The sequence below is a fragment of the Dromiciops gliroides genome, chromosome 4 (genome assembly GCF_019393635.1).
Source record: "Dromiciops gliroides isolate mDroGli1 chromosome 4, mDroGli1.pri, whole genome shotgun sequence".
Classification (NCBI taxonomy): domain Eukaryota; kingdom Metazoa; phylum Chordata; class Mammalia; order Microbiotheria; family Microbiotheriidae; genus Dromiciops; species Dromiciops gliroides.
In genome coordinates this window covers 217,358,650-217,381,379 of record NC_057864.1, presented here as the reverse complement: position 1 = coordinate 217,381,379, position 22,730 = coordinate 217,358,650, and the positions used below count along the sequence as shown (strand labels likewise).

Below are 22,730 nucleotides of genomic sequence, written 5' to 3'. Positions count from 1 at the left end.
CTTCAAGAGTGCTTACAAGAGTATGTTTTAATTATAGCACCAGATATAATACAGACTGAGATCTCTATTTCATATTTAGGATATAGATTATTTGATTCTTATACAAAACCTCAAAAATTACAAATTAGAAGAGATAAGTTGACTACCTTGAATGATTTTCAGAAGTTACTGGGAGATATAAATTGGCTCCATAGTTCCTTAGGAATTCCTAACCATGAGCTGGAACCATTATTTAGGACATTAGAGGGAGATTCTAATCTTAATTCTCCTTGTGAATTAACTCATGAGGCAGAACTGGCTTTAAAAAAAGTAGAGGGCAGCTAGGTGGTGCAGTGAATAGAGCACCGGCCCTGGAGTCAGGAGTACCTGAGTTCAAATCTGGCCTCAGACACTTAACACTTACTAGCTGTGTGACCCTGAGCAAGTCACTTAACCCCAATTGCCTCACTAAAAAAAAACAAAACAAAAAGTAGAGAAGGCTATTCATGCAGCCAGGTTAGACAGGATTAATGAAAATTTACCCACACATTTGACAATAATTAACACACCACTATCACCCACTGCAGCCATTACTCAAGAGGACAAAATAATACAGTGGGGTTATACATCCCACCAGCCATCCACATCCCTTTGTCCTTATCCAGAGTTGGTTGCACAATTAATAGAGAAAATGATTAAGAGACATATACTAGGGTCGGCTAGGTGGCGCAGTGGATAAAGTACCGGCCCTGGATTCAGGAGTACCTGAGTTCAAATCTGGCCTTAGACACTTGACACTTACCAGCTGTGTGACCCTGGGCAAGTCACTTAACCCCATTGCCCCACAAAAAAACCCCCAAAAACAAGAGGACATATACTGTTGAGGGGAATGGAACCTGCACATATTAATTTGTTTTGTACACATAAACAAATAGATGATCTGATAGCCACTTCCTCACAATGGCAGAATCTTTTACGGTTCCCTTCTGTTTTTAGATATCAATGTCCTCAGGGACTCATTAAGTTTTTGAGTCAGACTTCTTTTATTTTACCTCATATAGTAAAGAATAGTCCAGTAGAAGGAAAAAATTTGTTTACAGATGCTACTAAAGATTATAAAGCTGCCTTTTATGATGAAGCTTCTAAAGAGACGGTAGTATTCTCTACTCCTTTTCAATCAGCTCAGAAAAATGAGCTTACAGCCATTATGGTTGCCTTATATTTTAATAAAGACAAGTCTTTTACTTTAATAACTGATTCTAAATATGCTTCTCAAGTGATGTCATATAGAGACTTATAAAACATTCCTCTAAGATTATATTCATCTTATTTAAAGACTTACAAACAATAATTCGAGAGAGATCTGCTCCAGTTTATGTTTTACATGTTCCTTCTCATATCCAGTTGCCAGGACCTATTTTTTCAGGTAATCACTTAGTTGATCAATCTTTATACTGTTCCTTTCAGGCTGCTACTTGTTCTCATGCTAGATTTCATCAATCTGCTAAACAACTAAGAAAAATGTTTCATATTACAAAAGAACAGGCTCGTAGAATAGTAAAATCTTGTACTCAGTGCCTTCCTTTTCTTTCTTTCTTTCTTTTTTTTTTTTTTTTTTGGTGAGGCAATTGGGGTTAAGTGACTTGCCCAGGATCACACGGCTAGTAAGTGTCAAGTATCTGAGGTTGGATTTGAACTCAGGTCCTTCTGACTCCAGGGCCAGTGCTCTATCTACTGCACCACCTAGCTGCCTCTAGTGCCTTCCTTTTCAAAGAGCAATTCGGAAAGGTGTGAATCCCAGAGGAATGTTATCTTTGCATATTTGGCAAATGAATATCACACATTATTCACCTTTTGGACATCTGGCATACATTCATGTTACAGTAGATATATTATCAGGATTTATTTTTGCCACCTGTTTGATGGGTGAGAAAGCAGGAAATGTAATAGAACACATGCTTAATACTTTTCAAATTGCTGGTCCTCCAAAAATATTGAAAACAGACAATGGTCCAGCTTACACTAGTAAACATTTTAAGGATTTTTGTGACTCATGGAATATTTCCCATATAACGGGGGGTTCCTCATAATCCACAAGGACAAGCCATAGTGGAGCAGAAGAATCAAACTCTCAAGATGTTTCTCCAAAAACAAATAGGGGGAAATCTACCCCCTAAGCAAGCTTTAGCACAAGATATATATATATACTATTAATAACTTAACAATTAATTCTGATTCTTTAACTCCTTCACAACTATTCTTTAAAAATTTGCATTTACCACTACTCCCCTTGCATAAAGTTTGTGATAAAATATCAAAAAAGGTGATGTGGAAAGATCACCAGGGGCAGTGGCATGGATCACACCTATAGCCATTATGGGGAGAGGATATGTTTCTGTCATTTCATATGATGGAATCCAGTGGGTACCGGTCAGATGGACAAGGAATGTCGAAAAGGAAACTGAGGATGGAGTAGAAAAGGAGAAGGAGACAGATGTGGAGAGGAAAAAGGAAGCCTCATCAAAGACGCCTGATGACACATCTAGTTAGCAGGATATTTTTACTGGCTTAGATCAGGGTGGGGCAAGCAATGGAAGATAAGAGATGGGTTTTATGGAAGAACCCCGCCATAGGTAGAGATGGTGGGGTGGGATCAGTTTATAACAGAATCCGTACTGTATGGTAATGGATCCTTTAAATTAGGAGGTGTTGATCCACTGAATCACGAATTTAGGGGGAAATAACCATATAGTACAATCCCAATAGTACAATCCTTAGATATAATTTTTCAGGGTTAGTAGAAACTCCTGCTTTGTGTTTTACTGTTGTTAATCTCGAAAGATGTACAAATGTTACTTTTACACATGTTTATTACCCATACCCCTCTTTTTTGGCTTTTTCAGTTATGAGTGATTTTACTAACATCCTGAAAAGTATAGGTGAAGGAAAGGGATATATTACTGCTTATGGAGATGGTTCTCTGACAATGCATGGGATTTTGGGAAAGGACTGTGATTCCACTCAAGGCTCCCATAGGACGCCCTGTGGACATCGTGGTCTGTGGTTAAAGACTATTGACCCCCCCCCCCCGCCCCTTTCTGGACTGTCACATGTCTTAGCCACGTTGTATGGAGGTTGGTGGCTTACAGTTTGTGTCCTGGCATAATGACTCATGGTGCCAGAATTCCCCTGAGGACCATTGCCAGATAGGGAGATATCCAGAGCCGTGGTGGACTGGTAACCAGACAGACAATAGACATATTTGGAAAATCTTGGCGGCCACAGGACCTGTGACAGGATATTATACTTCTTCATTACGGGACCGGAATTATAACGTGACTTATACTGACACCTTTCAGGCTTGTCTGGGTGGAAACTTTGCTTTTATGTGGGGATTGGTTGAGAATATCAATATTACTAAGAAGAATGGATCTAGTTTACTTCATCCTTATTACTGGGAAGTTACCTGTACTAATTGTAGTGTTTCTGAATGTACAGGGCCTAATGTAAATTTGGATAAAAATGCTTTATTTGTGATTAAAAGAATACCTTATACTCTCTTGGCTGCTAAGGATGAACATTGGTTTCAGTCCTCTAGTGATCAGGTCATTTATTATCTACATGAACAATTAGAGAAAGATGTATTTCTTGTCTAATTTTTGGAATAATTGCTCTTATTTCTGTGTTAACTAGTTCAGTAGCATTGGTTGAATCTGTACAATCTTTGCAGATAGAAACTAAGCAAGCAATTTATTTGCATGCGCTTGCTCAGAATGTATCACATGCTTTTGAAGTACAAAATAGGATTAATAGAGGTCTTTATAAGGCTATATCTGAATTGAGATGATATTATGGAAATTAATGAAGAAGTAGAAGTGTTAGCTATGTTTCCAAAATTACGTTGTGATTATAGATTTTCTGCATTTTGTTTGCTTCCTGTACCTTATAATGATACTAAGTATAATTTTGCTAAGATTCAAAATCATTTACACAGTTTATGGGGATGTTCTAATGTTACTATGGATATTGATCAGTTACAAAGTATTGTTAATGAAATAGATAAGAGTCTAAGGGATGATTTTTCACCTTCCAAAACAGCTTCTGATATTGCCAACTGGATCTCTTGGGCCCAGGGGTGGCTGACTGGCATTAGTCATCAGGTACTGAGCTTTGCCCTGTTGATTGTTCTTGGGTGTCTTGCTTGCATAGTGATACCCTCTTTGATATACAGGGGGATGGCCATTGCTAAGCTGATGATGTATAACATCAAGCTGATGCAAAAACAAAAAGGGGGAGATGTGCCAAACCCAGGGGGCTCTCTGTCGCCCCTCTGACTGATTCCCCCTCCCAGGTTTGGGCCGTGGTCACTGAGGCAGCAAGTCTCCTAGGAAACTTTGTGGTCAAGGCCTGAATTCCAGAAACAATGCTTGGCTGGTCTCCCAGGGGTCCGAAGAATCAGCTGTACAAACCCGGCTCTGCCTAAGCCTGGAACAAGTTCTGCCAGGTCAAGGCTGAAAGGTTGAACAATTACTCTTATTCTCTTAGAATTATTCTTGCAGAGAATTTATTTGATCTCTTTGTAGTTTTTTGCCTTAAATACTCAGCTATCCCAATAATAAAGTGCACACAGTTACACACATAATGTGATGCTGATGTGTCAATGATTGTTTCTGATCCTCAACTTCCATCAAGGGAATTGAACCCAGGACCCTGACACTTCATAGTTCTTTTTTTTTTCTCTCTGGATTTGGAGATCCTTTTCCATCATGAGTCCTTTGGAACTTTCTTGTACCATTGTATTGATGAGAGGAATCTAATTTATCACAGTTGGTCAACACATAATGTTGATGACATTCAACTTTTGATAAGAGAATTTCTAGCTCAGCTTTATTACCTCTACTTATTTTATAGGAATTAAAAAAAAATTTCCTTTTATTACTCCTGAATCTTTTGGTTAGTATTAACTTCATCTGACCAAAACCTGTACCATAGGATGTGAAAATTTATTTAAGAGCCTTAAAAAAACCCCCAACATTAAATATTCCTTACATCAGAAGCCAGAGTAAAAATCTCAACTGTCCCTGACTCCTTGGCCATATGCAAATCCTCCTCTTTAACCAATCTATTTATTAATCCTCTAAATGTAGTTTAATTTGAAACTCGACTTAGTTTACTCATAGAGTTTATTTGACAGAGTTTGTTTCTTAGGAGATGTATGAAATCTGTTTAACTAAGTTTGTTCAAATTTTATAACATTGGAGCAGGTATGAGATTATGGATCTATCTTTTGTTTAACTTTTATGGCCTAAAAGGAATGTACAAGATTGCAATATATAAATGAATTATTTCTTTGTTACTTTGACATAGTTTTGCCTATAAGAAGCCTTGTCAGAATTCTAATGATTCTTCAGGTTTTCTTTGAGGCCTGAACCTATACTTGAATGTAATAATAAACCTAGGTTTTACCTCCATAATTTCTGTGTTGTAGTAATATGTATTTGGCAGCAGTTACCTACCAGAAGAAGACAGAGGAAGATATTCTATCATAACACTTTTGATGAATATGTCAAGTAACTAAGTATAGCTCTGGTGTTAATAGTCTGCAAATTTCGATTATATCTCTAGTGTTTACTGACCAGTTTATAACTTTACCTGATACAGATCTTCCATTATCTGTTCTTTGATGTGTAAACTTTTACCTTTCCCTTTCTGCCTTTTAATTCCATCTTATTTCTCCTGCCTATGTAACTAAAACCTATATAAGGTTGCTGAAAATAAATGCTCAGGACCCACTGGTTTTTTGTATACCATGGGATCTATGCCGACCATATCATAAGCTGGTTATTAAAATGTAAAGGTCATATCCATGTGGACCTTTCCATCAATCTTGATGAACTACCACATGCATACCTTAACCTCATCCCTCATCAGGGCATTCTTGAGTCAATTTCAGAGGAAGGGACAGCTAGGTGGTGCAGTGGATAGAGTACTGGCCCTGGAGTCAGGAGGACCTGAGTTCAAATCTGACCTCAGACACTTGACACTTACTAGCTGTGTGACCCTGGGCAAGTCACTTAACCCCAATTGCCTCACCAATAAAAGAAAAAAGAAAAAAAATACTTGGGTTTAAATCTTGCCCTTAATTTCAGAGGAAGATGATGAGTGGGAGGTACTCCTTAGCTTTTGGGGGCCTTTGGTTGGTCTGGTAGCAAATGTTCTGGATAGCCCGTCAAGCATCCAATGCTTAAGGAACTTCAATTCATCCTTCACTTAACTGCAGGAGTGATTTTCCTAAAGCACATGTTTAACCATGTCATTCCCCTGTTCAGGGAGCTCAAGTGGCTCTCTGTTTCCTCTGATATGATTTGCTCTGATTGGCATTTAAAGCTTTTCATAATCTGGTCTCTTACCTTTTGGGTTTTTTCATACCCCCTTCTGCACATCCTATGATCCAGTTATGCTGGCCTACATCCAAAAAACATGCTCAAACATACTCCATATCTTTTTTCTGTGCCTTTGTCCTTGGTGTCCCTTCATGCCTGTAATTGTCCTGCCTCCTCACCTCTGCCTCTTTTCAGTCTCCTCCCCACTTCTTTCAATACTTAGCTCAAGCCCTACTTTCTGCAAGAGGCTTTTCCTTGTCATCTCAGCTCCTAGTGCCCTCTCCTTTCAGATTACCTTCCCTCTACTCTATACATCTTACATGTACCTGGTTATTATCATGTTATCTCCCATTAGCATGTATGCTCCTTGAGGGGCAGGGACTCTTTTTTTTTTTTTTTAGTGAGGCAATTGGGGTTAAGTGACTTGCCCAGGGTCACACAACTAGTAAGTGTTAAGTGTCTGAGGCCAGATTTAAACTCAGGTACTCCTGAATTCAGGGCCGGTGCTTTATCCACTGCACCACCTAGCTGCCCCGAGGGGCAGGGACTCTTTTTTGTCTTTCTCTGTAGCCCTAGAGCTTAGCACAGCACCTGCCATATAGTAAGTGCTCAATAAATGCTTGTTGACCGACTGAGTATGGAAATACGACCAGAAGAAAAGAAGAGAATGAATGATGATGCTGAAAAGTTTTGAGTAACAGAGGAGGGGAGCTTAAGGAGTTCTGGTGGCACTGATTCACTCTTTTCAGTGAATTAGGAAGCCAAGTCACTATTACAAGGGTATGTAGAGGAGTTGAGAGAAGTGCATAATCTTTGGGGCTTGAATGAAGAGGAAATGGTTTCTAAACAATTGCTGTGAGCAATGAGATGGGGACTTTAAAGGCTTTAGAAAAATGGATTGTTAGGCATCAATGATGGCACATCTGAGGTTATGCCCAATCTATTTGTAGTGGGTGAACTCGGCTCGATTTTATGAGTTTCTCTAAAGATCTTTTTCAACATGGGCACAGAAACATCTGAATCTGATGGTGGAGATAACACCAGAATGAGAAGGAGGATGTTGGGAGCAGTGGAAGTTCAGTGGAACAAAATGCTCTGTAGTAGCCAGTGAAATATTAAAGTAGTTAAAAAAAAACCCAAAAAACAAAAACACAGAGTCAAGGCCAAGTGTAGAGATTAGTGAAGTTAGAGTGGGGGAGGTTAATTTAGAAAACAGGGATGGGTCAAGGGAATGGAAGAATAGATAAAAGTAGGTTTAATGTGAGTAAAAGAATGGGGGAGAAAAAATAATGGAGGAGGGTCAGCTAGGTGGCACAGTGGATAAAGCACTGGCCCTTGATTCAGGAGTACCTGAGTTCAAATCCGGCCTCAGACATTTGACACTTACTAGCTGTGTGACTTTGGGCAAGTCACTTAACCCCAATTGCCTCACTAAAAAAAAAAAAAAAGAATAAATATCAGCTATCAATTGTCACATGAAAAAATGCTCTAAATACTGATTAGAGAAATGTGAATTAAAAGAACTCTGAGATATCAACTCATACCTATCAGTTTGACTAACATGACAGAAAAGGAAAATGACAAATGCTGGAGGAGATGTGAAAAAAATTGGGACAATAATACACTGTTGGCAGAGTTATGAACATGTCAGCCATTCTAGAGAACAATTTGGAACTATGTCCAAAGGCTTATAAAACTATGCATACACTTTGACCTAGCAAACAGATCAAAGAAAAGGAAAAAGGACCTATTTGTACAAAAATATTTATAGCAGTTATTTTTGTGGTGGTAAAGAATTGGGAGGAAATGACTGAACAATATGATTTTTTTTTTTTTGGTGAGGCAATTGGGGTTAAGTGACTTGCCTAGGGTCACACAGCTAGTAAGTGTTAAGTGTCTGAGGCCGGATTTGAACTCAGGTACTCCTGACTCCAGGGCCAGTGCTCTATCCACTGTGCCACCTAGCTGCCCCGAACAATATGATTTTGATGGAATACTATTGAGCTATAAGAAATTATGAGAGGGCAGCTGGGTGGCGCAGTGGATAAAGCACCGGCCCTAGAGTCAGGAGTACCTGAGTTCAAATCTGGCCTCAGACACTTGACATTTACTAGCTATGTGACCCTGGGCAAGTCACTTAACCTTCATTGCCCCACCAAAAAAAAAAAATTAAAAAAAAAAAAAAGAAATTATGAGAAAGGTGATTTCAAAAAAACCTGGGAAGACTTGCATGAACTCATGCAAAGTTAAAGGAGAACCAGAACATTATACACAGTAACAGCAATATTGTAAGGATGATCAACTATGAAAGACTTAGCTACTCTGATCAAGACAATTATTCAAGTAATTCCAAAAGACCCATGATGTGTGAGATTCAAAATTGGATATATGGAGCATTAATCTCCCCCTTTGAACTTTCCCTTTTATATATATCTCCCAGGCAATAAGAAAAGCAGCCTCTGAGCTTTAATCTGTGAGGGATTAGTTTTTATTGCTTGGGAATTAATTAGACGACAAAGGTGAAACCGATTAGGGAAATAAGGAGGTAGAAATACAGATGAATAGTCTTAGATCTAAGCTTAGTCTATTGGATCCCAGAGATTAAACTGGTTTAAAGGAATTTGGGATTTTCCTTTATAAAACTCACCAAGTCCCAAACTGCCCACCAGGCCTCGAACTAGCACACCCAAGACCTAACACCAACCACGTGCTTCTGAACTCACCTCACCTGAGCGCCACCATGGCTAAGTTAACAGCCAGAGAAAGTGAACTTCCATTCCCGCCCTCACTTTAAGTTGGCGTGGTGGGGGAGGGGTGGTGCAGCCAAGATGGCGGAGGAGAGGCTGTGACTCCCACAAGCTCCAGATAAACCCGTCCATTCACGCCCAAATAATGCGGTAAAAATCAAAACCCAGAACAGCCTAATGCACATAAGAACAGAGTGAGACTGTTTCTCCGCAAAAGAGGGCAATTCTGATCACCTACTGATCAGGCTGAACAGCTCAGTGAGCCGTCCGGACCTAGCTAAGGACACTGCTTCCAGCGCATGTCAGAGTCTTCAGCACCAGCAGCTTCTGAGGCTCCGATCACGGACTAGTGAGGGGGTTCGGAGGTAGGCCGGGGTGAAGTGGAGGCAGTATCTACTGGAGTTGGAGCAAAGCGCCCTGGGTCTGAACCAGTGGGCTGAATCGAGTGGTGGTGGCCCAGTGGGGGAGGGGTAAAAGCACTCCAAGCTTCCGACCATAGAGAATCAGAGTTCAATCAGACTTCTGTTTCCGGGTCAAAGAGAAAGCGGCTGTGATTACTCACAAGCCAGGCAGGCTGAGAAGAAGCCCAATCACCCCCTGGGCCACGCTGTAGCACGAACAGTGTGTCCTGGAAGCAGCACTACACTTTAAAGAGTAAAAAGCCAAGAAACAGTAAGTCAGGATGAGTAGGCAGAGAAAGCAGAAGACCATCGAAAACTTCTTTGGGGGAAAAGTAGACCACGATACATCCTCAGAAGAAGATAATAATAGGGTCAAAGCTCCAACATCCAAAGCTTCCAAGAAAAATATGAACTGGTCTCAGGCCATGGAAGCTCTCAAAAGGGACTTTGAAGAGAAAGTAGGAGAGATAGAACGAAGATGTAGAGAAAGAGAGGAAGGAATGGAAAGAGAAATGAGAGCAATGCAGAAGAATCATGAGAAAAAAGTCAACAGTTTGAAAAGCCAAATGGAAAAGGAGATTAAAAAACTATCCGCTGAAAATAATTGCCTAAAAATTAGGATGGAACAAATGGAAGCTAGTGACCTTATGAGAAACCAAGACACAGTAAAGCAAATTCAATTGAATGAAAAAATAGAGGGCAATGTGAAATATCTCCTTGGAAAAACAGCTGACCTAGAAAATAAATCTAGGAGAGATAATTTGAAAATCATTGGACTACCTGAAAACCATGACCAAAACAAGTTGGCGTCCCGGAAGTTCCTCCCCAAAAGGGGAGGTCCTTCAAAAGCCGCTTCAGTAGCATGCGCAATCTCCCAAATGATTCCGATAAAACTTCCGATATTAATCTTTACCACAAATAATTTTTACCACAGATGAAAAATGCTGTCCACCTCCAGAGTGAGATTTGATAAACTCTGCAGATTGAAGCATACTTATTTTTACTTTTTTATTTTTGGGGGAAGTTTCTGGAAGTGTTTTCTTTTGCAATATGGCTAATATGGAAATATATTTTTCATGACTTCACATGTCACCATGTTTTTTGTTTTGTTTTGTTTTGCGGGGCAATGAGGGTTAAGTGACTTGCCATGGGGCACACTGCTAGTAAGTGTCAAGTGTCTGAGGTTGGATTTGAACTCAAATCTTCCTGAATCCAGGGTTGGTGCTTTATCCACTGCACCACCTAGTTGCCCTCCCCCGCCACATTACCATGTATAATTGATATCAAGTTGCTTCCCTTCTTAAAGTGGGGGTAGGGCAAGAAAGAATTTAGGACTAACAATTTAAAAAATGAATTAAAATTTTTTTACATGTAATTGGAAAATATTTAATGAAATAAAAATAAAATATATTTTTAAAAACCCCTTAATCTAGACCAACCCTCTCATTTTGTAAATGAGACAACAGGCCTAAACTAGAATAGAAACTAGAATAACTTCCCCAATGTGCAATAGAGCAAAGATAGGAAGCGGCAAGCATTTCCTTTATGTCTGGTTTAGGTGAGAGAGGAAAAAAGGAAGCATGACATGAGTCAGATACTCAAAGAAATACTGCATACATCTTCTGATCTGCCTTAGCTCTTTTTGTTTAGGTCTTGGCTCCCTGTTCCCCTCCACATTCAACTGGCAGGTTTCTTTGCCTCAGTTTCTTCCCAAAATATCCATATACATGCCTCACAAATGAAATATGAAACCTGGAATGTGAAAACAAGACACCTCTGCCATGGGGTTTCTGTTTCATTCTCCACAGTGCTGTTCTTCCCTCACTTTTTTTTTTTGGTGAGGCATTTGAGGTTAAGTGACTTGCCCAGGGTCACACAGCTAGTACCCCATGACAGATTGTAACCCCGACCAGTGATGAAGGGGAAGGTCCATTCGCATTAGGGACTAGGGTATAAAACAGGGCCTGCGAGCCCCCTTTCTGGGCACCCACTAGCAGCACACTAGGGTGCCTCCTTCTCATGAGAAGAAAATAAAGCCTTTGTCACCTTGCTTCTGAGTTCCTGAGAATTATTGAGAAGAGGATGGATTTTTTCCCTCACACATATATGGAGAGATAGCATGGTTTAGTGGATAGAGAGCCAGCTGCCATGAGTGTTTCCTGACACTCATGACTTGGGATGTAGAAGATACAATTGAGAGTCAAGAAATGTCTGGGTGCTGTTAATCTTGGCTCTGTCACTGACCACCTGGATATGAACTTGAACAAGTCACTGAGCTTCAGTTTTCTCATCTGTAAAATGAGAACCAAAGTCATAAAGCTAGAGGGGGCTGAAAGGTAAATGAATATTAGAAGATCATCCAGGTATAGGCCTAGCTCATAAACCTGTGTTTGCCCCCTCTATGAACTCCCAGATGTTTTCTGTGAACTTTAGCTATAGCTTAACGTGGGAAATTGCCCCTGTTTTGACTGAGAATGAGAACGTGAAGGAGGATACCCTGCTGGGATCTTGGCCAAGTCCCTTCTAGGCATATCTCACTGATTAACTGCCTAAGTTTCCCAGGAACTAGCCATTCCTGGGGACTATAAAAAATTCCAGGAGTAGTCCTGGGGTTGGCTCCCCCTCAGGAGTATGTCCGGAGAAACTAATGTTTATTCCAACTTTTCTGGTAATGATCCTGCAGGAGCTCACTTGGTGTCAGTCATAGAATTAGCCCAACATACAAACCGCTATTCTTGGCTGATTCAAGCCACTTTTGTTTAAAGTCCTATATAAGTCAAAGTAAAGCCCCAGTCTCTTTGGAGTCTCACCCGTGGAGAGGACGCTCTGCCCAGGGTATTCCCAATCTGGACTCTGGGAGGCTGTATCGGGACACCCAGCCAATGGACCCAGGAGTTGGTGCTTCCCCAATTTGGTGATGTATTTCCCTCTAAATATTTACATAGTGGTCACTTTTGCTTTAATAGTTACATTGTTAGGCTGCTTACTTTATTGCTGCTGCAAAACTAATATCTCTTTTCCTGTACTGTAATGTTCATTAAATATATTTTTCTTCACCTGGTGTTGGAGTGTCATTTTGTAGGAGCGAATCTGAACATTATCCTTAACAATACTGGGGCCTTGAAGGCCATCTTGTGTGCCAACCTTCCACTGCCCCCCCCCCCAATTTTAAAGATGAGGAAACAAGACTCAAGGAAATTATAACTTGACTAAGGTCACACAGGTAAACATCAGGGATAGAATTTGAGCCTGACAAACGCAATTGACTGGGAACTAATTGAACTCCACCTAGTTTCGTTCCTAGGCTAATGAATTGCCTGGGGCTGACCCAACATTGTATTCTGGCTTCTGATTGAATTTTAACACCACCCCACCCCCCCAAAAAAAAGAACCCAAACCAAACCAAACAACCAAAACCCACTCCTCTTCCAGAAACTCACAAGGTTTCTTCCAGCTCTTCAGCTTGTGTGCAAATGAATCTGCAAATGAACCTGTCTGGAACTGCGAGAAACTTAATCTTCCCTAAGGCAATCTCTCAGTTCTGGTATTTCTTTCTTTCTTTCTTTCTTTCTTTCTTTCTTTTTTTAGTGAGGCAATTGGGGTTAAGTGACTTGCCCAGGGTCACACAGCTAGTTAAGGGATAGAATTTGAGCCTGACAAACGCAATTGACTGGGAACTAATTGAACTCCACCTAGTTTCGTTCCTAGGCTAATGAATTGCCTGGGGCTGACCCAACATTGTATTTTGGCTTCTGATTGAATTTTAACACCACCCCACCCCCCCAAAAAAAAGAACCCAAACCAAACCAAACAACCAAAACCCTCTCCTCTTCCAGAAACTCCCAAGGTTTCTTCCAGCTCTTCAGCTCGTGTGCAAATGAATCTGCAAATGAACCTGTCTGGAACTGCGAGAAACTTAATCTTCCCTAAGGCAATCTCTCAGTTCTGGTATTTCTTTCTTTCTTTTTTTTTTTTAGTGAGGCAATTGGGGTTAAGTGACTTGCCCAGGGTCACTCAGCTAGTTAAGTGTTAAGTGTTAAGTGTCTGAGGCCCGAGTTGAATTCAGGTCCTCCTGACTCCAGGGCCGGTGCTCTATGCCCTGCGCCACCGAGCTGCCCCCAGTTCTGGTATTTCTTATAAACCCTGTCCCCAGTTCCCACCTTCAGGTATTCTTAGCATCTGCTATGCAAAACCATAAATTATGACTCCGCTGCCCCATTAAAGACCTTAATTTTGTTATATTATTTCATTAAATTTCAGGTTGACAAAACCCAGAGAGCTTCAGATTCATGAGCTCTTGCTCCATCCACTGTACCATGGAGGCTTATCATAGCTCTTCACAGCCTAAATCTAGACAGTATCATGGTAGTGCGTGGGACTTAGGTGGTGCGTTCACCTAGCAGGTGCCCAACAGGTGGATTAGCATCCTCTCTTCAACCCTAAGGGAGGATAACATAAGGGAGGAGCTGACTCTCACTTTCTCCACAAATCAGATTCCATCCTCCCGAAGCTTTTTTGCTGGGGTCAGGCCAGGCCTTTCCATTCTGGGGATCTCCCACGCTCCCTGCTCCCCACACCCTTTAAAATGTGTAGCCCTATTTGGATTGGCTGTTGCTAGGAAACGGATCCAGGCGCCGGCAGGAAGTAACTCAGTGAAGGGGTTATTGGTTCCGCTTCTTCCGTCGCAGCCCCAGCCTGGAGGCGGAGGCGGGAGGCGGGATCTGGGGCGGGCAGTTCTAGGAAGTCGCGGGGCGGAGCGGGGTTTTGCGCCTGGTTTCTGGAAGTGGAAGAAACGAAACCTAAGCTGGGTTAAGAGCTAGGAGGAGGGGACCAGGGGAGGATGCTCTGTGCAGAGGGAGCGGAGCTGTTGCGTCCGCACTGAGACCTTGGGCTTGGCGGAGGTCGCTGAGGCTGCTGCGACAGAGACCTCGTGCTGTTCCCTCCCCAACACCCCGGCTCAGGTGAGGGACGCGCGGGGCCCGGGGCTGAGGGGCGCGTGCAGCACCTAGCGGGGCGTGTGCTGGTGGGTGGGGGCGGTGATCCCGGCGCGCGGCCGAGCGCTGCCGGGTGAGGGGGGTGGGTAGAGGAATGGGGGAGGGGGGTGCGCTAGGGCGCCTCCCCAGGCTCTCCGCCCCCATGTGTGCGCTTGGCGCCTTCGGGACGTAAACTGTCTGGCTTTGCCTTCCGGCCTTCGGGGCTTAGCGGTCCTTCGGAAGGGCGGGTTGCAGGTGACGGAGAGGGCGGATCTGTTTTCCTGTTTCGCAGCTGGAGGCTCGCTTTCGCTTTTCAATCTCTCTATCCTAGCTCTGGGATAGTTGCGTTTTCCTGAGCCGATGACACCTGACCGACCCATTCTGTCTCTCGTGGGTGGTTTGCTCGGAGTGGGGGGTGGAGGAGGTGTTGGGGGCGAGGAGTCAGGAGCTCGGGCCCTGCTCCGTGCTATCGATATCCGTGAGCCTCTCTTTACGACTCTGGCCTGCCGAGCAAACCTCTCTGGGAGGGAGGTGAAATTGCAGCCCTCCATCTCTTTAAGTGCTTCTAGGATCATAGGATTATATGAATAGAGAGTTTCCTCATTTTATTAGGAAGATGAAGTGCTTGTGACCTTGGGTAAATCCCATAACTCTTTCTGAGCCCCTCTCCTTATATCTAAAAAGGAAATTATAATACCTTTAAGTATCCCAGGACTGTGGAGAGATACATATGACATCATGCATGTCAAGTATTTGCCAGTGTTTATTATGTGGAAGGTTTTGCTCTAGGTGCTGTGAGGGCAACGAAAATGAGTAATTGTGTCTCACATGTATGTATGTATGTAATGCACCTTCCTCACTACAACCCTCAGAGAGGTAAGGGCAAGTATTTCACCATTTTTATTGATGTTATAGAAGCTCAGAGGAGTTGACAACCTGTGATCACACAGCTAGTGGATTAGAGGAAGGGTTCTCTTCACTCCAAACCTGTCCCTCTTTAAAAAGAATTTTTCAAAGAAAGAAAATCTACCCTCTCTCCACCTTCCTCCCTCCCCAAAAGAAAGAAAAACAAAAGCCTTTTTTTAACAAATCTAGTTCTCTTTTCATCACACCTTGCTGGATCTGTTGCTATTCTCATGGAATGTATATATAATCCATTGGGAGAAATTAGACTACACAAATGTTCCTGCCAGTTTTAAACATTTGACCCTGTGACATATAACTTACAGTTGAGAAATATGGAATGATTCATTGATTTGCACTTTCTGAAATGTGCTGTAATTGTAACTTTCAGTTTCTAATAGAACAAATTCATTCTTTGTATGGTTTTACTAGGAAATGAAACTTAACCACTGATGTGATCACATGACATTATTTAGCTGACTGTCCTCTATCTTCGTTCTTCCTCTTTCCAAACCTTCTAGGAGTAAAGCTGCTTTTCCTTGAGCTCTTCTTTCTGTTCGAACATGAAGTGCCCTAGTTGTCAGTACATCTCCAAAGATGAAGCTCCCAAGTTTTGCAGCCATTGTGGGTCGAATTTGGTTCGTGCAGTCAACACACAGAGTAAGGACAAATGGATATCATGGTTGGGGTGGTCTGGGATGTGCTAAGGGACTGAAATGATTGAATAGTGGCAAGGAGGAGTAATTTTTAGCTTTTTTTAACATTTTGTTTAGAACATCTGACTGAACATGCACTACTGTGCATTAATCTTGTACTCAGGAATGATAATTATTTTGGAAGGAATAATTTAATTGTAATAATGTTTTATAGTTTCTATCTTTTCACAACTGATTATAGAAAAATGTCTTCCTTTTTTTCTTTTCACAATTTTAATCCTTGGAAAGAACTGATTTTCTCTCCAAATTCAGTTTTATTTGTCCTTTACTTCCTGGAACTAGAAACCGAAAAAAAAAGATTATTACTGAACCAAAGGTGAACATAAAGCTTATTTGTTATTTAGGACAAGGAAATTTCCCCAGGAAAGGGCTTTTATGAAAAGGTCTGAAATGTTAGTCAGTCAATTTATGCCTTGGGGATTAACACTTCCTGGTTTTCCTTAAAGGGACATAGGTAAATTCAATTAACAAACATTTACTATGTGCCAGGTACTATAAATTCAAATAAAATTAGTTAAAATAAAAGGAATAGGCTTTGTGGCAATTGAACCCTCAACCAAAAATGGGTTCTCACTTTTAGGAACTCATCAAGTCACTTCTAAATATAGGAGAACTTGAGAAGTGAGGGGAGATAAATGGGTCAATTAGAGAGTACTGTTTGTTTCAATGCATATGAATGCTCTCACATAGATATACCTACATATGTATACACTGCTTGACTTTAAAAGAAGGGTCCAAACTTATTATCAAGTAGTTGGAATATAAGCTGACTGAATTACAAAACTATTCTTTTTAAAAGAATAATAATCTAGCTAATAACTGACATTTATATAGTACTTACTGTATGCTGGGCGCTGTGCTTTACAAATATTATTTCATTTGATCCTCACAACAACCCTGGAAGGTAGGGGCTATTATCATACCCATTTTACAATTAAGGAAACAGGCAGACAGAGGTTAAGTGACTTGCTGAAGGCCACAGTGTGGCAAAAATAGACCTTGAACTCCCAACCCAATAATGGTTTTGTTGTTTCAGAAGAGTACTAATTAAATTCCTGCTTTCTCAGGAATTTATTATTACCATCTTTGAACAATATGAATGTGACATCTTACTTTACTTTATACCTGCCACTTTAATACCACTGCATCCAGAGGAAGGCAACCAGGATTGTGAAGGGCCTTAAAATTATGCAGTTTGATAGTTTAAAGGAATTGGGGGTGTTTTCTTCTGCAGAATAAAAGAGGTGATTTTGTCATATGAAACGGGAATTAGGTTTAGCTAGATGTTGCATTGAAAAGAGTGTGAACTTGAGTCAGGACGACCCGCCTCAGATACTTACTAGCATTATGATCCTGGACAAGTAATTTTACTTCTCAGCTTCAGTTTCCTCATTTGTTAAGAAAGGTTAATAATAATACCTATTTGACAGGGTTGTTGTGAGGACCTAATGATTTAATAGATGTAAAACACTTTTGCAAACCTTAAAATACCAGCTTTACAGTTAGCATCATCATCATCACTAGACTTGTCTGCTTGGCCCTAGAGAGCAGAACTAGAAACATTTGGAAGTTACAAAGAGGGAGATTTTTGCTTTATCTAAAACACAGGAACAAACAACTCAATTCTTCTTGTAGTCATTGGGCAGAGCTATCTCCAAGTAGAGCAGGCTGCTTCAGTACTGGGCAGTTATTCTCTTTGTTAGAAGCCTTAAAACAAAGGCCAGATAACTACTTAGTGTAGATTCTTTCTTGTTCAGGTGTAGGTTAGGCTTTTTTTTTTTTTTGGTGGGGCAATGAGAGTTAAGTGACTTGCCCAGGGTCACACAGCTAGTAAGTGTCAAGTGTCTGAGTCTGGATTTGAACTCAGGTCCTCCTGAATCCAGGGCCGGTGCTTTATCCACTGCGCCACATAGCTGCCCCTGATTCTGTCATATTTTAGAATTTAATCATAGAAGGAAAGTCTAGTGCTTTGGTGACAAAATAACCTCTCCCCAACTTCCTAAGATCATTGTGAGATAAAGTTTAAATGTCAAAAAAGTTTCTTGTTAGTTTACTGATTAATCATATCTAGCCCATAACCCTCTTTTGATTCTTGTTATTCAAATGGAACACCTTGGGGGCCTATGCCTTTAGTGGCATTGCTGTGGGCAACAGATATGGACAGTTTAATGATTTTTTAAAAAATAATTCCAGGGGCAGCTAGATGGCGCAGTGGATAGAGCACCAGCCCTGAATTCAGGAGTACCTGAGTTCAAATCTGACCTCAGACACTTAACTTACTATCTGTGTGACCCTGGGCAAGTCACTTAACCCCAATTGCCCCACAAAAAAACCAAAACAAAACAGAACAAAAAAAAATAATTCCAAATTGTTTTCTGAAAAGGTTAGATAATTCATAATTCCACCAAAATTGCATTAGTATGTTCCTGTCTTCCCATTGCCCCATTAACATTGACTAGTTTCATTTTGGCATCAATTGTCAAAGGATTTATGAGGTACTCAAGCTCCGTGGAAAAGTCCCTGGTGTTGGGAAAGATGAAGGCAAAAGGAAAAGGGGATGGCAGAGACTGAGTTGGATCGATAGTGACATGAAAACAATGAATGTGAGTTGGACAGACTTTGAGAGATAGTGGAGGATAGAAGGGCCTGGCATGCTATGGTCCATGGGGTCATGAAGAGTCAGACAAGACTGAACGCCACCACAAAGCTTTAATGTACATTTTTTCTTCTTTAGTCATTTGGAACAACCTTTCATGTGGTTGTTGATGGCTTACATCTTTTAAAACTCTTTATTTATATCATGTGACCACTTATTGGAGATCAATTTTACTTCTGAAATACATCTAACACCTGTACCAATTTCTCTTTTCTCATTGCCAGCATCCTAGCTCCTTTAAGGAGCATACAGATTGGATACAGTGAATGGGATGTTTCCCCTGTAGATGAATGTTACCTCCAATTAGAAAGCATTATGCTTAATAGGAGTTGAATCAAGATTGTGAAAGCTTGTCAAATTTACAAATTTCCTTTTCCTCTTTCCTAATTGGTACATTATCCTTTTTTTTGTGAAAGATGGATATATAGTTGAATATTCTAGGAATGTTTGTGGAAATAGGTATCTTAACTTGGAAAGATCCAAGGAAAGCCTAGAAATGGGTTTTAGGGGTGGGGGTTAGGGAGCTTAAAGTCTAATGGTTTGCATGATCTAAGAAGAATGGGAAAACTACCTAGAAGGGGAAAGTTGGGCTTTCTCATTTCAGTTCAGTCAATATCCTAGAAGTAAAACATAGTCTCTGCTCCAAAGAAGTTGGATAGATGTAGTCAAAGGAAGTAAGGAAAACCCATGTACAAAAAAATTCTACAAAGAGGTGATGAGAACACAAAATCTACAAATAACTATAATATGAAAGAAATACTATAATCATAGATAGTAGGTATTGAATTAATTAAACTAATGGGTATATCATAGAAGTACTACATGCTTAGAGATATTCAAGACTGCCTGTGAGACACTTTTGTAGAAAAACTTGAATGCTTTATGGAGGAGATAGGATTAGAATTGGACCTTGAAGAAGTAGGATTTTTGCTGGTGAAGATGGAAAAGGGTAGAGAAGGGTACCTTCTGTCTGTTGCTCTCGTTTGACCCTCATAGGCTGAGCAGAAAGTCTAACTTTAACAGTGTTAGCCTTTCAGATACTTGAAGACAATATCATTTTTTCTCTTCTTCAGACTAAGTCCTTTAACTGATGGTTTTCCTTAGACAAGCTCTCTAGCTTATCAAGGTTCTTCCTAAAACATGGCATCTGGAACTGAATATAGTTTTTTCTAGTTAGGCCGGAGTACAGTAGGGCTAACATCTTTGTTTTGAACTCTGATTCTCTTTTTATTTATTATTTAAAAAATTTTTTTTTTAGTGAGGCATTTGGGGTTAAGTGACTTGCCCAGGGTCACATAGCTAGTAAGTGTTAAGTGTCTGAGGCCAGATTTGAACTCAGGTACTCCTGACTCCAGGGCTGGTGCTCTATCCACTGGGCTACCTAGCTGCCCTGATTCTCTTTTTATTTAAAAAAATTTTTCCCTTCTGCTTGTCTTGATGCAGTCTAAGGTAGCATTAGTTTTTTTGGGCTGCTTCTGTTGAATAAAACTAAGCTTGCAGTTCTTTAAAACTACTAAACCTTTGTCTTTCAAACTTGGTTTAGCTATTAACTTTATGACCCTGTATTTCTTTCACTAATATAAAAATAAAAACACATGTAGGACTTTGCTGAAATAAAGGTATACTATATCTGAGGAACACTTCTGATCTTATACCAGTTTAGTGTATCTTTCATCCACCTTTTTCTCCTACTATAACTTTGTTTCTCCCCATTGTTGTTGTTTTTTTTAGTCCTTAACCTTTCCAGTTAATATTGGAGCTTTCATGTTTCTGAAATTATTCATATAGTACTACCTTGCACTTTTGAATCCCTCCTTTATCTACCTTAGTATCAGCTAGCTATCTTTTTTTTTTTTTAAGTGAGGCAATTGGGGTTAAGTGACTTGCCCAGGGTCACACAGCTAGTAAGTGTTAATTAAGTGTCTGAGGTCGGATTTGAACTCAGGTACTCCTGACTCCAGGGCCAGTGCTTTATCCACTGCGCCACCTAGCTGCCCCAGCTAGCTATCTTTTAAAAGTTTTAATTGCATGAGCTTACTATGTATTCACATCAGGCACCTCCTTTCCCATTTTATGAGAATTGGGAAGGGAAATTCCTTTTATTTATTTATTAAATATTTGAGATTCACTGACAGAATTGAGAGGCTTATTGAAATTTTATTGAGGAAATAGAGAAACATACACCTATGATAAAATTAAATGTAAAAATGAATCAAATGATAACCTGAGGGGTGATTTATAAGTAAGTTGGTAATCCAGATCAAATCAAGTCAACAAGCATTTATTAAGCATCTACTATGTATCAGGCACCATGCCAAGTGCTGGTTATATAAAGAAAGGCAAAATCAGTCTGCTCTCAAGGAACTTGCAATCAACTGGGAGGAGACAAGATGCAAATAACTATATACAAAGACAATATATACAGGTTAATTTGGAGATCATCTTGGAGGGAAGGCACTAACGTTAAATAGAACTGGGGAAGAACCTTGTTATATATGAGGGGAAGTGTTGACCTTATTAATTTGGCTACATATATGTATTTTGTATCTATTTATACCTGTATGTGTTGTTTCCCCTGGTAAAATAGAGGCTTCTTGAGGGCCCTGACTTTCCTTTTTGTCTTTATAGCTTCAGTATATTGTAGAGGGCATAGCACATAACCTGTTTACTAAACACTTGCTCGATTGGTAGGAGATGGCATTCTTAGTTTGGTTGGCCAGTGAAAATTTTATATTGAGAATTTTCCTCAGCTAATTCCCCGCCCCCCCCCCCCCCCATCATCATCATTTACTTATCCCTTCTCTAGAGATTGGCGAATCCCAGCTAACTTTGGAAATGGAAATAGAATGTGGAAAAGAACTTAAGGATGCTGCTGCTCTTCCTTTGGTGACAGATACTAGTGACTATTTACCTGATGGAAATAAGGAGGACCATCCAGATAATACCTACTCAGACTTTTCATTGACTACACAAAAAGTGAGTATGATTCTTCTTTGTTCTGTAAAGACTTTTGACTTATCTCCAGAGAGCTTCTTATATTTCTCCATTTATACTTTCTTGGTAAGCTCATTCACTGATGTGGTTTCTTTCAAAAATAAATGTATTATCTATTTTTAACATTTATTTTTTCCCCATTTATTTAGAATTTTCTTTTTTTCCCAAATTACATATAAAAACAATTTTTAATGTCCATTTTTAAAACTTTGTGTTCCATATTTTTTTCCTCCCTGTCCCCACCCTCCCCTTAAGAACTCAAGCAATTCAATATAAGTTAACATGTGTAGTCATAACATTTTCTTTATCTCAAGTGTTTATTTTATTTTTTATTTTTTGGTGGGGCAATGAGGGTTAAGTGACTTGCCCAGGGTCACACAGCTAGTAAGTGTCAAGTGTCTGAGGCTGGATTTGAACTCAGGTCCTCCTCAATCCAGGGCCAGTGCTTTATCCACTGCACCACCTAGCTGCCCCCATAACATTTTCTTTAAAAAAAAATTGTTTTCTGAATTCTCTCTCCCTCCAGTCTCTCCAACCCATTGAGAAAGTAAGCAATATCATATCATTTATACATGTGAAATCATGCAAAACATTTTTCCATACTTAGTAAACTACATTTATTTAGTACATTAAAGGGAAATTTCCTTACAAAACACCCATGAGGTTGATTCTTGCAACAGCAGTAAAAGATAACATTTATATGGTACCTCATACCTGACAAAGAACTTTCTTCACAATAGCCCAGCAAAGTACCATATGTTTTGTCATCATCATCAATCAGTTCTCATAATCAATTAATCCCCATCTTCAGCAATTAATCCTCATCATCAGTCAGTCCTCATCCTTAATCAATCCTCATCATTCACTTCTCATCTTCATCCAATCATCATCAATCCATCCATCAATCAATCATTGTCATCATCTTACATTAGTCTTGCCTCTGCTTCAAAATTTTTTTCAGTTACAATTGTTAACTGT

The 22,730-nt window shown here is 40.2% G+C and overlaps 1 protein-coding gene across 2 annotated transcripts in view; it reads left to right on the top strand.

Moving 5' to 3' along the window:
- The first annotated feature begins 14,263 nt into the window (after positions 1–14,263).
- The window catches only part of RNF213 (ring finger protein 213), a 175,184-nt gene continuing 166,717 nt past the window's right edge, over positions 14,264–22,730 (top strand). For both annotated transcript variants that reach the window (XM_043999869.1, XM_043999868.1), the window contains exons 1-3: positions 14,264–14,471; positions 15,908–16,046; positions 21,565–21,734. In XM_043999869.1, the coding sequence (XP_043855804.1) occupies positions 15,950–16,046; positions 21,565–21,734 (267 nt within the window). In that variant the 5' untranslated portion in view covers positions 14,264–14,471; positions 15,908–15,949. The remainder of the gene's footprint in view (positions 14,472–15,907; positions 16,047–21,564; positions 21,735–22,730) is intronic.